Raw genomic sequence first — 15030 nt, 5'->3', positions numbered from 1 at the left:
AAATGCTGCACTGCTGGCTCGAAAGATGGAACAAGAGGCAGCCTCTAGAACAGGGCATGGACTCTCCCCTTAGAGCCTCCAGCAGGAACGCAGCCCAACAGATACCCTGCTTTTAGCCTAGTGAACCCCATTTTGGACTTCTGACTTCCAAAACTCTACGGCCATTAATTTATGTTGCTTTAACCCACCAAGTTTGTGGTAATTAGTTCCAGAAGTAATAGGAAACTAACACAGATGCCCATTTCCAACACTGCCCTGGACGTCATAGCCAATGAAATAAGAAAAAGAACTGAAGGTAAATATTGGGGAGGATAAAAGCCGTAACTGTCATTATTTGTAGATATGTCTTCCCACCAGAAAATTAAAGAGAAATAATTGGAATATTAGGTTTATAACAGAGTTCACAGGGGTGACCCAAATGAGATCAAATAAAAAAAGAAATCACTTTTCCGTATGCTAGCAGTAACCAATTAAAAACGTGACAGGAAAGAAAGATTCTATTCCCAATCACAATAAACCTATAAAATATCTAGAAATGATCCATTAAGAGATTACAAATCTCAAAAAAATGATAAAAGTTTCCTGAAAGACACTTAAAAAACAGAATGATCACAAAGATGCGCCATGTTACTGAATGATGTTCGTATTTTTCTCAATCTGCCAATTCAACAAAATGTCGATCAAAATGCCAGCAGAGCTTTCTATAAAATGTGCGTCTAAATTTCATCTGAGGAGAACATGAGCAAGAATAGCACCCACCACAAAACAACAAGACAAAAGCAAAAACAGGGGACTAGACTGATCAGATATCAAAACAATGTTATCACTCTAGGAAACCAAACAGTATGGTTTTGTTATAAGAACAGAGAGATGGATCACTTTAACAGACATGTAAATCCAGAAGTGTACCACCTATGAATGGGAATGTAGCATATGGCAAAAGTGGTATTTCAAGTTAGTGGTGTTTTTAAACTGACTGAATCACTAATGAGGAGTTACTTAGCAAATGGTATTGGACTATTAGCTATCCATCTCGGAAAAAAAGAAATGGATCCCGATCTCCCATCAAGTATGAAAATACGTTCTACTTGAATTTGTTGGGAGCCAATAGTCTAGTGGGCTCATTCTCCAACATAGCCTACTGCTTTGCCAAGAATGCAAGACCCAGGCTATTCCCCAGCACCATGTTTGCAGTGAGCACCCTTGAGGGATGAAATGGCATCTGTCTCTGCTACCAAAATGGCTGGTTCCTTGAGCTAAGTGCTCTTCTGTCTTGGAAAATGGTGCTCTGCATCACTCCTGTGGGTCTTGGGGGCAAGGGAAACAGAAACACACATGCTGAATCTCATGCTGCCCCCTGTGCTATGAGAAATAGAGTCCTTTGTCTCTGACCCAGGAGTCTCGTGTCCTCTGCTAGAATCCATGAAAATGTAACAGGGTAGCTAATTACCTAAAAGGTAGAGTAAAATCAAATCCCAAGACTTGACAGGATTCAAAACAAAAATGGAAAGAAGTAAAACTATAGAAGCATCAGAGGAAAATAGGGGGTATTGGGTGCCTGAGTGGCTCAGCTGGTTAAGCATCTACCTTTTTTGGCTCCGGTCATGATCCCAGGGTCCTGGGATCGAGCCCCACATCGGGCTCCCTGCTCAGCAGGAAGCCTGTTTCTTCCTCTCCCACTCCCCCTGCTTGTGTTCCCTCTCTTGCTGTGTCTCTCTCTGTCAAATAAATAAATAAAATCTTTAAAAAACAAAAAAGAAAGAAAATAGGAGGTATTATTTTTATATCCTGGAGCTGGGGAAAAAAAAAAAAACCACTTTTAAGAAAGACACAAAATCCTGAAATTATAATTTTTTAAAAAGGTGTTATAGATAAAAATAAAAGACAAATGCACCTTGATAGAAAATATTTTTAACACATATTAAGATCATAATATGAGAGAATACCTCCCAAAACTCAGTAAGAGCCTAATAAAAATGGGTAAAGCACATAAATAGGCAGGCAATTCACAGAAAAAATATGTGGCCAATAAATATGTAAAATGATCCTTACCTCACTATTAATAATAGAAATGCAAAGTCAAATGAGAATGAGATAATTTTTCACCCATGAGACTAGAAAATTTAAAGACCGAATCTCCAGCATTAGTGAGGATGTGGCAAAACACTCTTGGTAAGACTGCAAATTGGGGCAGCTCTTTTAGAGAGCCATTTGATTATATCTATAAAAATTACATTTAAACATTTTTTGAGCTATGGAATTTTTTTTTTTTTTTTTTGCAAGCAAAACCAGTTATTGAATTCTAGCATATGAAATATAGAGCACAGCTGTTTGGGTGAAGTAGAGGTGGGGGCCCTGTCATGCTCCGTCCGACCTCCCCTCATGCTGCGTCCCCTCCCCACGTCCCACGACACAACCAAGTCAGAACTTCACGGACGTCAGGCCCCAGAACCACTGGGCCAGGGCAGAGTGTGAAATCGGTTACCTTTATTGGTCTTTGGACTGAAATGAAAGCACACCACAGGATTTTGCTGTGGTGTGGGACCTCTTAGTAAAGGGAACCAGTCCCAGATAATCAAATCTTTCCCGAGTACTGAGAATATTATTCCCAGATTTATCTCATCACTATGTTTGGAACAAGCAGAGCTGACACTGAGTATGAGAAACTGTTGGAAACAAAGAAAATCCCATCATCGCAAGGTTTAAAAAAGCAGCTGGTGAGCCTGGTGCTTAATCAAGAAAAATAAATAAATAAAGCTGACCAGGCAAGAAACACCTGGATCAGGAATAATTGAACAAGTTACACAAAGAGCAAGATTGAAGAAGTCTTTGCAGATCGCTTAGGTGGGAACTGAGAGAATAAACCCTTGAAGCATTTTATCTGCAATTTGTACAGATAATTCAGAATTTATTTGTTTAAAAAAACCGACTTCAAGTGGATCAAACAAAAGCTCGCTCGCCTGGATGCTAGGATTATCTGAAGACTCGTGATTCCAGAATCCTCTGAAGCCCTTCCCCAACTGCATTCCCTCCTTACAGTTTCGTGAGGAGCCCCTGCTGTAGCCACATCATCCTGTTTTTACAAAGCCTACCTTTGAGCCTCCTGCTAGGCTTTCCATCATTAAATTAGGCCCCAGACGATAGACCACAGAGGGAATGGCTCGGGGTCATAGCCGGATGCTGAGTCAGGCAGGAGAAGCCCGTCAGCTCCCTCCCTGGGGTATTTCCTAGAACAGGTTTTAGTTCAGCACTAACGTGTATGTCGCTTTTCTCACCTGTGAAGAAAATTGGGAAATTCGGAGATGTGGGAGTTGAAGGAATAGCTGTCACACGTTCTGACTACCTCGGTGCTGACTTTTTCCTCTGAGTGACTCAAGGCTACGGCCTCCAGAAAGAAATGAAGAGACACGCCAACCACACCACTTCACCCCTTACCGACGCACAACACGTAATGGCCGATGCCCTTCCACAGCGTGGTGCCCTGGCTCCCCGCCGTCCCCTGAAGGAGGGCACTCGGGAACAGTCTCCCTGGACTCCCCAGGGCTTGTGAAGGTTGCAAAGTCAATACGTGCATGGGTTTTGCCCTTTAGAAGCTTATAACCTGGCCTACGAACACTCACTCCAGTTGAGTATCAAAAGAAGCTGGTGTCAACGGTATGATACAGAAATCCCGAAGAAAGTGCAAGCAGAGGGGAGACCAGTGAGGGGAGCCTACACGGAACTGCTTTTTGAGCTCCCTGGTTCTGTATGATGCTCAGCCTTGGCCACACACTGAAATCATCGGGGGGTGGGGGGCGTGAGTAATCCTCATGCTTGCCCTCACCAACAGGGATTCTGATGTCACTGGTCTGGACTGGGGTAGGGCCTGGGCACCAGGATGTTTAAAAGCCCCCCAGGAGACTTTAATGTGTACCCATCGAGGTGATCCTGACAGACGAGCAGTATCTAGAACACCCGGCCCCTGGTGCTAAGTACCCAAGAAGTCTGAAACGGCCAGCGATCCTGGCGATGAGAACACCATCTCATGAGAGCAGCTTCATGGGAGGAGCAGGAGCAGAAGGCAAACTGGCAGCGGGGTGGTGGGGGCTGCTGAGCTCTGCGTCATTGGTGACAGAAATTTCCAGAGCTTGCTCACGAATGCAAGAGAAGACCGGGTGATAGAGGGTGGAGGGTGAAAAGGCCAGGAGAGGATTTAACTTTGTTTTTGTTCTTTAAGAAGAGAAACTTGGAAATATTATTCATCCATAAGAAGAAGGAAATCTGGGGCGCCTGGGTGGCTCAGTCGTTAAGCATCTGCCTTCGGCTCAGGTCATGATCCCAGGGTCCTGGGGTCGAGCCCCACGTCAGGCTCCCTGCTCGGCGGGAAGCCTGCTTCTCCCTCTCCCACTCCCCCTGCTTGTGTTCCCTCTCTCGCTGTGTCTCTCTCTGTCAAATAAATAAATAAAATCTTAAAAAAAAAAAAAAAGGAAATCCTACCGTTTTTGACAACATGGATGGACCTTGAGGGCATTATGCTAAGTGAAGGCCGTCAGAGGAAGGCAAATACCGTATGATCTTATATATATAGAATCTAAAAAAAACAAAATGAAAAAACCAAGCTCATAGATACAGAGAACAGACTGGTGGGTGCTGAGGTGGGGGTGGGGACATACGAAATGGGTGAAGGTGGGAAAAAGGCACCAACCTCGTCATAGATAAATAAGTCATGGGTTGTAATGTACGGCGTCGTGACTCTAGTTAATGATACTGTATCGCATACTTGAAAGTTGCTAAGAGAGTAAATCTTAAAAGTTCCCATCACAAGATAAAAGGTTTGTAACATAATAAAAATACATGTGGTGATGCACATTAACTAGACTTATGGCAGTGATCATTTTGCAATATATACAAATATTGAATCATTATGAAACTAATACAAAGTTGTATGTCAATTATAGCTCAACTGTTTAAAAAAGGAGAGAAACTTGATCTATTTACATACAGGGGAGGAAGATCTGGTAGAAAGAGAGCTTGAAAAAACAGCCAAAGGGACATCCAATTAATCAAAGCCCCACAGAGACAGGGCAGGGTAGTCTGGACTAGAGCACAGACGTGATGCTTTTCTTTTGTGTGGAAAAACAGGGAAAAGGAACGAAACTTTATTTTTTGTTAAGATTTATTTATTTGAGAGAGAGAGAGCAAGAGCGCAAGCACAAGCATGGGGGGTGGGAGGCAGAGGGAGAGGGAGGGAGAGTCTCCAGCAGACTCCACCTTGAGCGTGGAGCCCGACTCGGGGCTTGATCTCATGACCCTGAGATCAAACCTGAACCGAAAGCAAGAGTCGGACACTCAACTGACTGAGCCACCCAGGCGCCCTGGGAACAGACCTCTATTAAGCATTAATTTTGCTAGAGACCAGGCTAGGTAATTCCTATAAATGATTTCATTTCATCTTTCCAGCAAATCCACCAGGACCCCTGTAACACAGAAGGTCCTGTACCCAGAAGCCCGGGGATTTAGCTACTCTGTATTAGTGCCATTTCCAAACGTAGAACTCCCAAAGGTCACAGTGATCCAAAAGCCTCCTTATGAGCCCAACATGATTTATTATGGCAAGAACTATCTACATAAGCAGTCCAACTTTAAAATAAAGAAAATGACAAAAATCTGTCAAAAATATAAAATCCTGGTGCCTGTACCAACTGTTTCTTCACATACCTGAGAGCCATGTTGTGGGCTGCCGTTCCCAGAGCTCTCCTCCCCAGGATGCACAAGGCAAAGGACAGGGTCACTAAAGGAGAGTCCTCATCGCTGTCCAGGTTCTTGGAGGGCTGAAAGAGCAAGGAGGTTAATTCAACTTTCCCAAGGGTTCCATCATGCCCTGACACAGAATCACATCCCAAGGGGCTTTGCAAGTCAGCCATTGTGGTCACTTGGTCCAGTAGGATGCCCCAGGGATGGAGGACTCTCTGATTCCTGAAACACTTTCTCTCGTGGTTGGACATGGAAAAAAATTTGAAATGAGGAAGCTACTTTAGGGGAGAAAAGAGGCTACCATGTGCCTTGCTGACCCAATTCTCTGGAATTTTGAATATGGCACTTCATAGGTGAGGATGGGGGGAGCTTACAAATGAACGCCCCCCTTACCACAGGGCAGGGGCGTGACTAGCAGGGAGGGAAGGAGTACAGGAACCATGGGCAGGTGAGGGTTTTCTGTCTTCCCTAGAACGAGGAGCCCTGAATTGACCATAAGTCCACAGTCAACAGCCAAATTAAAGAGGTCATCCAAAGTCAGCTTAAAAAGGGGGTGGGGAAAATGCAGAAGAAAGAGTCAAAATAGCTTTTACAAGAGAAATGAAATGATTCCATGAATGAAATGAGGAGAGAAGAGCACCTAGGGGTACCAATAGATGCTTTGAATACCCCAACCACCGGAAGAAGCCGCGCAGGGCTCAAGAAACCAGCACACGCCCTCCTTGCTGCATCTGGAGAAAGCAGATTCTGTCACCCGCTCCTTCGACAACCTGTTTCCAATCACTCACGAAAAGGCCAAGGACCTGGATTAGGGTCGTAATGTGGTTTGTCCCCACAAGTCATCGGGTGACATACTTCACTACTGAGGAGCTTGTTCTCAGCTTGAATCTACTGTCTCCATCAACGGAATCCTGATCCAGCTTTTCGAACCCCAGGAAGCAAAGTCAACCAACTCCCTCCCTTTGCTTCCCTCCCCTCTCTCCTCCTCTTGCTCCTCCTCCTTGCCAACCCTCCTCCTCTTCTTTTGAGAAGCTGTCATTGTCCTTGGTTTCATTTCCAAGAGGCTGCATTCATCTCCAGAAGTGTCCCAGCACGGGAGCAATAATGCACAAGAGACACAACTGTGGGAGCGGGTGGGACCATCTTGATTGCTGAACAGATCTGTTGCCTGTCCACGATTCAAGACGTCCAGTAACTCCTCCGCATTTCGGCACAGATATCCTTTGTGCGGAAATCTCAAAAAGCAGCTCTACACAAAGAAGTTTCCAGAGTTTGAAAGCCATGCCAGAGGCTTAAAACCACACTAAGCCTGAGCACGGTATAGAGGGAAATATACCTTCAAGACTCCTCCACTGGAGACAAGGTATATGACTTCTTCCTTTAAAATTTTGCTTACGTGTTAAATAAACATTTATCCAAATACCAATGTTCTCTCTCCACTATGTTATTATCATCTACCATACAGTATTACAAGAGATGGACTTTATAAAATGCTCCTTGTGTTTTATATTTAACCCAACGCCTCCAGCCCCCACCTCCCTGACCTACCTCTTGTCTCTTCCGTGCACAGTACTGAATCCATTCTAGATAAACGTTACAGTAGCTGGCACGGGTTATCCCCTGGAGACACGGGACGTAGTCATCATCAACGTTAATGTTGAACATGGCAAGGTCACGCTCGATATAATGCCACTTGGCAAAGGGCTGCAGAGACTTCAGAAGGGATTCGTTTTTGATCCAGGAGAGAAGTTTGGGGGACGTTACCATATAGTATATTATACTCTGCAGAGAGAAAGCAAGATTTTGAGCCCTTACAGCCATTCTAAAGACAGAACGACTTTTTATTTATTATATCTCATAAAGTCAATCAATGTCAGGGATTGACATGTGGTGTCATTGTATTTCCTGCTAGACTTTTTTTTAAGATTTTTTATTCATTTATTTGAGAGAGAGAGAGAGAGAGAGAGAGCATGAGTGGGGTGAGGAGCAGAGGGAGAAGCAGACTCCCTGCTGAGCAGGGAGCCAGACTTGGGGCTCAATCCCAGGACCCTGGGGCAGACACTTAACCAACTGAGCCACCCAGGTGCCCCTTTCCCGCTAGATTTAATGCATAGGAACTCACTGGGGACATTCTAAAATGTCCTCTCTTATGGGTCACCATGGGGATGAGGAGAGTGAGAAGAACAGAACGTTAACAGAATGTACCAGGACGGAAGTTTCGTGGTGAAGAAGAGTGACAGGCAGCCCAATCCTTTCTGAGAGACACACAAAAGCACCCTTGGGTTACTGCAGGCTTCCATGGATGCCAAGCATGGCTGATCCAGCCGAAAGAAACGGGGGCAGACCCTCTTCCAGGACCCCAGCCCAGGAGTGTTTAATGAACGAAAACACCAAAGTTCTTATGGAAAGTGCTTATGATGGAGAATTGTCAAAACACACATGCGTACGTAATCCCGGGCGCCCAGACAGTGGACATCTGTGGTGCCTTCCCAAATAACCCGTGTTTTCCCCTCCATCAGACACGCCGCTTAGGAATCCCAGTTGGTGAAAATGCCACCCTCGGGCCTTCTCGTTCTGAGTCACAGCTTTATTGAAAGCCATCCTGTAGTTGGCGAATGAATTCCTCCTCCAGAAAGGCTAGCTCCCAGCCCGGAGAGGTCAAAATACAGCAGAGAAGGTGAAAATCCAGCTCCGATACAGGCACATCAGCAGCAGATGGGAGAGTATACCTCCCCTGCAACCTTCACTACACTTTATTACCACGGGCAAATGGACGTGGTGCTCAGCGCCACTGAGGCTGGGCCCCCTCCCCTCCCGCCCTGGAAGCCGGGCTTGCATCTCACCTGGGAATCACAAGAAACAAGGAGCGGTAGTATTTGGTGCAAGGAGGCAGTGATGCACGCTCTCAAGACCCCAAACCCTTAATCGACGTCGTTCTCTGATCAGAGACACACGTTCCTCCCGAGGAAGAAGACAGAACAGGAATGCACACGGCCTGGGCCTGGCCAGGGCTTAGGGGGCTGGCACCTGTGACTTGAGTGGGCAAAGACACTTCTCCAGGCAGCCTCCTGCCCTCTCTCTGGCTCTTCCCTCCCTTCGGCTGGGACATGAAATCTGGAGCGCCGAGGTCGGAGGTTGCTGAGGAGTGTCTGATCTCAGGGTGTCTGAGGAGTTTGAGCAGGTGGTCCCCGGATTGGGGCCAAACAACGGGAAAGGCCTGACTCAGCCGTTCTCCACTGTCTGGACCACCAGCCGCCTGGACTTTGGGTAAGGCTAATCTGTGGCTCATGGCGTGTGGCCTTCCTTCTTTGGGGCATATTCCCTATTAGGCTTCATAGCCCACCTGACCCCAAAGTGCGGGAGCAGGGGAGACCCCAAATGACATCCACGGTTCGTGCACTATCGCATTTCTGCAGCACTGGGCCCAGGACAACCTTGCTGGCCTGGAGAAGTCCCTTCAGGGTAAGGAGGGAGAGGCCGTAGGAAGCTGAGTGGAGGGTAGGAAGGACAGGTAGGAAGGAGCAAAGCCCACTTCTCTTCATTATTTTGAGGTTTAAAATGAGCGAGTGCACATGAAGAACTCAGCAGGAGGCCGGGCATCTCTGCCTTACCTACCCGGGGGGCTTGAGGCTCAGGGACGGAGCAGTAGCTGCTCGGGTGAGGTCTGGAGCAGGGGTGAGGCCACAGATGACATTAGGGGCCAGGAGAGACAGCTGAGTCTAATGTTCAGAAATGTCATTCTGACTCTGGAGGGTTTTCCATTGTCTACTTGCTGGCAGGATAATTTAAAGCTTCTAGGAGGTAGGCAGGGTAAGCAGTTGACCCAGAGTTACAAGCAGAAGGGGATCCGTGACCGTGGCCAAAGGCACGGCGTCTCTGCTGACAACTACAAAGGCCACAAAGAAATTCAAAGAAATTGGGTCTGCGGGAACATCTGGCTCTAGCAAACATCTGGTCTAGTTTTTCCCAATATGTCCTAATCCCATGAACCAGATAGGAACAACAAACAAAACTCGAAGGACGTTTACCTTTTCATTCATTTCAAGGGGGGGGGAATGAAAATAACCCCCTCGACCGATGAAGTCAGAATAGTTAACAAGGACTTTGAATCCCAGAGGCTATAACTTCCTCCCCTAGGTCTGGCAAAATCTTGCAGTGTCGACTTCTCAGCACACCCCCAGCTGGGCTCCCCGCCCCCCGCCCCCGAGTGCGCAAGGGGAATCTGTTCCTCTTGCCCAGAGAACACAGAACACACCCAATCCTTGCAAACCATGCCCCGTTTCCACTTGATTTAGGCAGAAATTCTTTCAGGGAGACAGAGTCAATGAGCAGTGTGCAATCCTTCAGAATCTGTCAGGAAGAAATGGGCACAACACTAAGTAAAACGGAGAAATAAGGCTGGGGAAAAAGAATCGATGACATAGAACCTGATCCATGTTGAAAGCAAGACCTCTTCTGAATTAATTCACCATATCTAGCTCCTCCAGCAGGGATTCTCCTGGTTTCTCATTTTAATTGTAGATCAGCATATTCTATCAGACAGCGCATTCCAGGAGAGGGGCCCTGGCACGCAGTCCCCCACATGTCCAGGTTTCACGCTCCCCATTCTGCAAGGCAAGCGATAAGCCCCTCTCCTTTCTGAAAGGCTTGGACAGGAACAATGGCAGCGGGAAAACCCGGCCCTTGCTGAAAGCTGATTTCTTGACTGCTAAGCCGGTTTTGAACACTAATAAATGGAGGGAAGGAGGAGGCGGCACCAGGGAAAACCTCCAGTCATCAGGAAGGAAATGATTTCAAATATATTCATAGAGGGTGGCGGAACTGACCCAGTTTATTAGGAGATTTAAAAAAATCCTTTTGTGTAATGGAATTATTCCAAGCTTTTCTTCCTTTTTGATTTGCCGGCCCAATAAAAATAATATTAATGATAAAAAGAATGAAACCAAGTTCTTGAAACTTGAAGCAATCCAGCGCTACAAAGGTGATTTTGTTCACCATGTAACCAAAGCCAAAGAAGAAAACACTCGTTAGTTTTTTACCCTAAAAGACTGCTTCTCCTGTTCTAACAACCACTCGGCACACCTGACATTTTCTTTAACTAACTCCGCGGGGGAATGAGCACAAGTTCTGAGCTACCCCTCACCAAAGGGTGGGCAAGCACTGAGTGCTGTATTTAGAGAAAGCCTCGCATGAACAGCCCTGTCGGTGTTGATGTGAATTAACCAGGAGGCGCCGTGAGACCCCATCAGCCCCCACATCTCAGGCCTTCCTGAGCACTGATTTGGAATTTAAGAGAAATCTGTTTCTATTGAGCACAAATACGTCTGTAGTCCTTCCCAAGCCTCATTGTATATTAAATCACTTAGGAAACTAATTCAAAAATACAGGTGCTAGGGCCCCTCCCCAGGCCCGTGGAATCGGAATTTCTGGGTAGGACGTGCAAATCCATAATTAGCTGGCTTATTCAGGGAGTGTGATGCCACGGGGCTGCCCCCAGCCCGTGAGAAGCCCCCCACCAGGTAGCGAACCATTGCACTGTGCACCTCTCCTACCCCACCTGAAACCCTCATGTTGGCATAGCCCCCTTTCTTGGAAAACAGAGTTAAAGGCATTGTTCTCCCACAAACTAAATATTACCTGGCAGGTTCCGGGGGCCGGCGGGGGGAGCTCCTTCAGCCTCTGCCATTTGCACATTATCCTGGACTTGTTTATCAGATTGCAAATTGCCATTTTAGAAAACATACAGGGAATTGGGAGGCATGTTTCTTGGAGTTAGGAGAGGAGGAAAGTGAATATTGATTCACTTACTAGTTCAAGGGAGGGAAGGGTTAAAAAGCAGGTCCCAGGTGGTGCCCCCGAGGCCTCTAGAAAAGCCCCAGAAGAGGTATCTCATCCTTTCTCCCGTCTCTCTCACCCATAGTGACTTGCTGTGGCTCCATCATGTGAGCTGGATCCGCCCACCTGTCTGGCTCATGGAAAGGCTGTTGACGGGGAGCTCCCGATTCACAGAGATGTGGCTCAGTGTTGCATTCGCAACACGAATGCCTACAGCCGGTCACTCAGACTCTTGCCAACATCTGAATCTCATCCACCCAGATTGGTATGGCCTGGACCCAGGATCCACGTTACCTTTGTCCATTCCATCCAAAAAATGCACCGGACACTGCCCTATGCAAGTCATCACACTGAACTCTGGGGACCCAGAGAGGAGTCAGGTGTGTACGGCTCCTGTGCTTAGGGAGTTGCTGGAAAGTGAAGTAGAACAGATTTCAGAGCAAGGTGGGGTGAATATCGGCACGGGCCCTAGGGTAGCTTGTGTGCACGTGGAATGAGGAGAGAGGAGCTGGAGGAGGATGCCTGGCAGGGTTGGGGGTGGGGAGCACAGGGGAATGTTTGTGCAAAGAGGGGGGGATGGGGGCAGGGTGGAAACTCTACCGGAAGCAACAGTGAGGGCTCCAGACGGTTTGTACCTGGGTTCCAGGCTGCCCAGAATGCACGTTCCCTACCCCCTCCCAGCTGGCACGGACAGGACGGGCCTCTGGCCCCCGGGACATAACAGGGACATACTGTGGCAGTGTCCAGGAGCCCTTCTAGGAGACCACAGGTGCACGCCCTCGCTCTTCATTTCCTCTGTCCTCTCCTCCAACCATTTAAGCTTCCACCTTGGAACACGAAGGTTCCAAAATGGTGGACCTGGCGGCTGGAAGGAACCTGGGTGCCTAGGACTTCCTGCAACGGAGCTATCACCCCATTCTTCATTTATGTGTGAGAGAAACATACTTCTCACAGGAGTGTACCACCGTTCTTTCTGGACCCACTGCCAAATCTACTACCAGTTGATACACTGAGCTTCCTAGGATTGACTCTGTAGGAAAAACTTCTTGCAGCCTAGTTTACAAGGTGGAGGGAGCAAACTGTGAAGCTAGGAGGCAGGAGCTCACCACTCCCTGATTTGCTTTCCCAATCTTCCCCAGTGTATGTAAGGCTGGGCAAAACACCGACAGTTTTGTGTGAGGTATGGATGGAAATTTCTCCATCCCTTCAGGATGCATGAAGGTGGTGAGTCCAGCCACTAAATCTGTTTTAAATAGTCAGCACAGGAAAGCATTTCATGAACATTTCTCGTTGCAGCTGCGTTGGGATGTGATAATTAAGAGTTATTTAACCTTCTGACTTTTCACAGTCTGTCTTCTATTTCCTGTAAACTTTAGCAGTATTGGTGCACACGTGGGGCTCTCCTAAGTAGCTATTCTGAATTTCTAAACGTCTTCCTTTTCAGTTGGTGGGAATTCCTGAAGCTTCAGGCACCCGTGTTATCTTTCTGTTTTGTATTTCCTCATTTCTGCTGGACCACCTCTCTCAGCCTCAGCTGGCAGGAAGTCTGAGATCTCAGACGGATGAGTGTCCTCCTTGTAAATGGCATTAAAATGTGGGCCCCTCTGAGGGCCAGGCTCCAGGGCTCCCGCCATGCAAAGAGCTCCCTCAAAACAGGAACCATCACAAAGACTTCCTCAGCCTTGGCTGCTCCCACTTGTTCCTCCGCCTTTAGCAAGTGCCGTCGCCCCACTGGCCCTCTGCACCCTCGCCCAAAGCTCACATTAGTTCTCTGGGAGACTGAACTCCAAACAGGGACATTTTCTGAGTTTCATACAGGTTGGGCAGACATGGATACGGAGCAACGGGAAAAATACGTGAGCAAGAAAGGCTGTCATAACTAATCCTAACTGGACCATTTTACTATCTGTTTGAGTTTTCATTTTAAGCGGAAATGGCAGAGCATCTCAACTACTACTTGTAACATGTAAACATGGAGCCTTGGTGATGTTTTCAGGATGTTGCCACTTAACATCGCCATCCTCCCCCTAGCTCGGCTGGGTTAGAAGGGAAGAAACAGATCTAGGTAAGAAAAGGAACTGCCTATTAGTGCCCAGACTTGGACAGAGACTCAGGCCGTGAACTCCAGGCGAAACCAAAGCCCTGGAGGATTTTTCACAAAACCAATGGTTCCCAAACTTAGCGGGGGCTCAGATTCAGAAGATAAAGAGAAGCTTCAGCATCTAGCTTTTTGCAAAGCTTTTCAGGAGCTCCTCGAGTCAGCCCAGAACTATTACTCAGACAAGTGTCTGGGGCCCCAGGGCAGCGATACCTTGATGTAGTACCGGATGAGGATCCTTCGGAGGTCAAACACCTGCAGCATGGTGGCTGCATTGTTGTCTATGATGCTGTAGCCCTCCAGGATGTACTGTGTCCGGGTGATCTCCCAGGTGAGCCAGCGGAGGTGAAATGCAGCATTGCAGGACAAGAGGTGCGGCAGGTGGCCCGGCTTGCAGCAACAACAGCCTCTGTCCTCCTCGTCACCTTCCATGATGGCCTCGACCTCCCTCTGCTGACAGTAGGTTCCTGGCAGAGGACAAACACGACGGAAGTTATACAACGGGTCATTGGGGCACCTCGGCTCAGAATGGACTTTTCCCTTTGCCTGTTCCGTTAGAGGGGAAGATGCTGAAGAACGTCTGGGAATCAGGAGAAGTGTTTAATTCTTTAATTCCCACATGAGTCACAATGCTCATCATTAATTCTTCTCTTCATTCGTATTCATTCTGACTGCCACCTCCTCCCCATTTTGTGTGTGTGTTAGAGGAGACAGACTTTCATGATGCTCATGGACACCAATGGTTGAAAGGTGGAATGGTTATATCCCTGAGTTCCCTTTTCCAGAAACCTGCAGGTCGCAGCTAAGCACATGGGAGGCTAAATAAAAGTGGCAGGTGGAGATGTCTGAGAGTAAGTAGGTGCATGCTTAAGTGTTTTCAGGAAGGAAGCCTCCCTGCTTCTTTCCCTGGAAGAGCTCCATTGCCAAACGATCAGGGCATACCACCCATGCTACCCTGCCTCGCATGCCACCTCACCTCACGTGACTGAAGGCAGGATGTGGGGGGCCCTGAGTACATTTCCAAAGGAGTTCATTCCAAAAACAGGAGAAGATTATGGGTATTAACCATTTCTGAAATGAGACAGCCTATCTTCCTCAACCTCTTTGTCAATGATTTGAAGGGAAACATACAGAGTATGCCAACGACATGAGTTACTGGTACCACCTGCAGTGCAGAGTTGTGACCTACAATTATCTCCACAGATGGGATGGTGGACTGAAAGTGATATCCTGAAAGTTAATAGGAATACATGTAATAGCCTGCATCTAGTTTCAAAAAAACCCAGCCACATGATTTGTGAATATCTAGTAGCACATTTAACAAATACTTTAGTAGTTTCATTGATCGTATGTATGAGCCAGAA

At 47.2% G+C, this 15030-nt stretch overlaps 1 protein-coding gene across 3 annotated transcripts in view; it reads right to left on the bottom strand.

Moving 5' to 3' along the window:
* Positions 1-15030, bottom strand: part of PCNX2 (pecanex 2) — a 297035-nt gene that overhangs the window by 22020 nt on the left and 259985 nt on the right. For all 3 annotated transcript variants that reach the window (XM_027596146.2, XM_027596147.2, XM_027596148.2), the window contains 3 exons: positions 13880-14133; positions 7282-7515; positions 5698-5810 (listed from right to left, as the gene is read on the bottom strand). In XM_027596146.2, the coding sequence (XP_027451947.2) occupies positions 5698-5810; positions 7282-7515; positions 13880-14133 (601 nt within the window). The remainder of the gene's footprint in view (positions 1-5697; positions 5811-7281; positions 7516-13879; positions 14134-15030) is intronic.

This window comes from Zalophus californianus, chromosome 15 (genome assembly GCF_009762305.2).
Source record: "Zalophus californianus isolate mZalCal1 chromosome 15, mZalCal1.pri.v2, whole genome shotgun sequence".
NCBI lineage: Eukaryota > Metazoa > Chordata > Mammalia > Carnivora > Otariidae > Zalophus > Zalophus californianus.
Note: the sequence above shows the minus strand (reverse complement) of the source record. Positions and strands in the feature narration are given on the sequence as shown.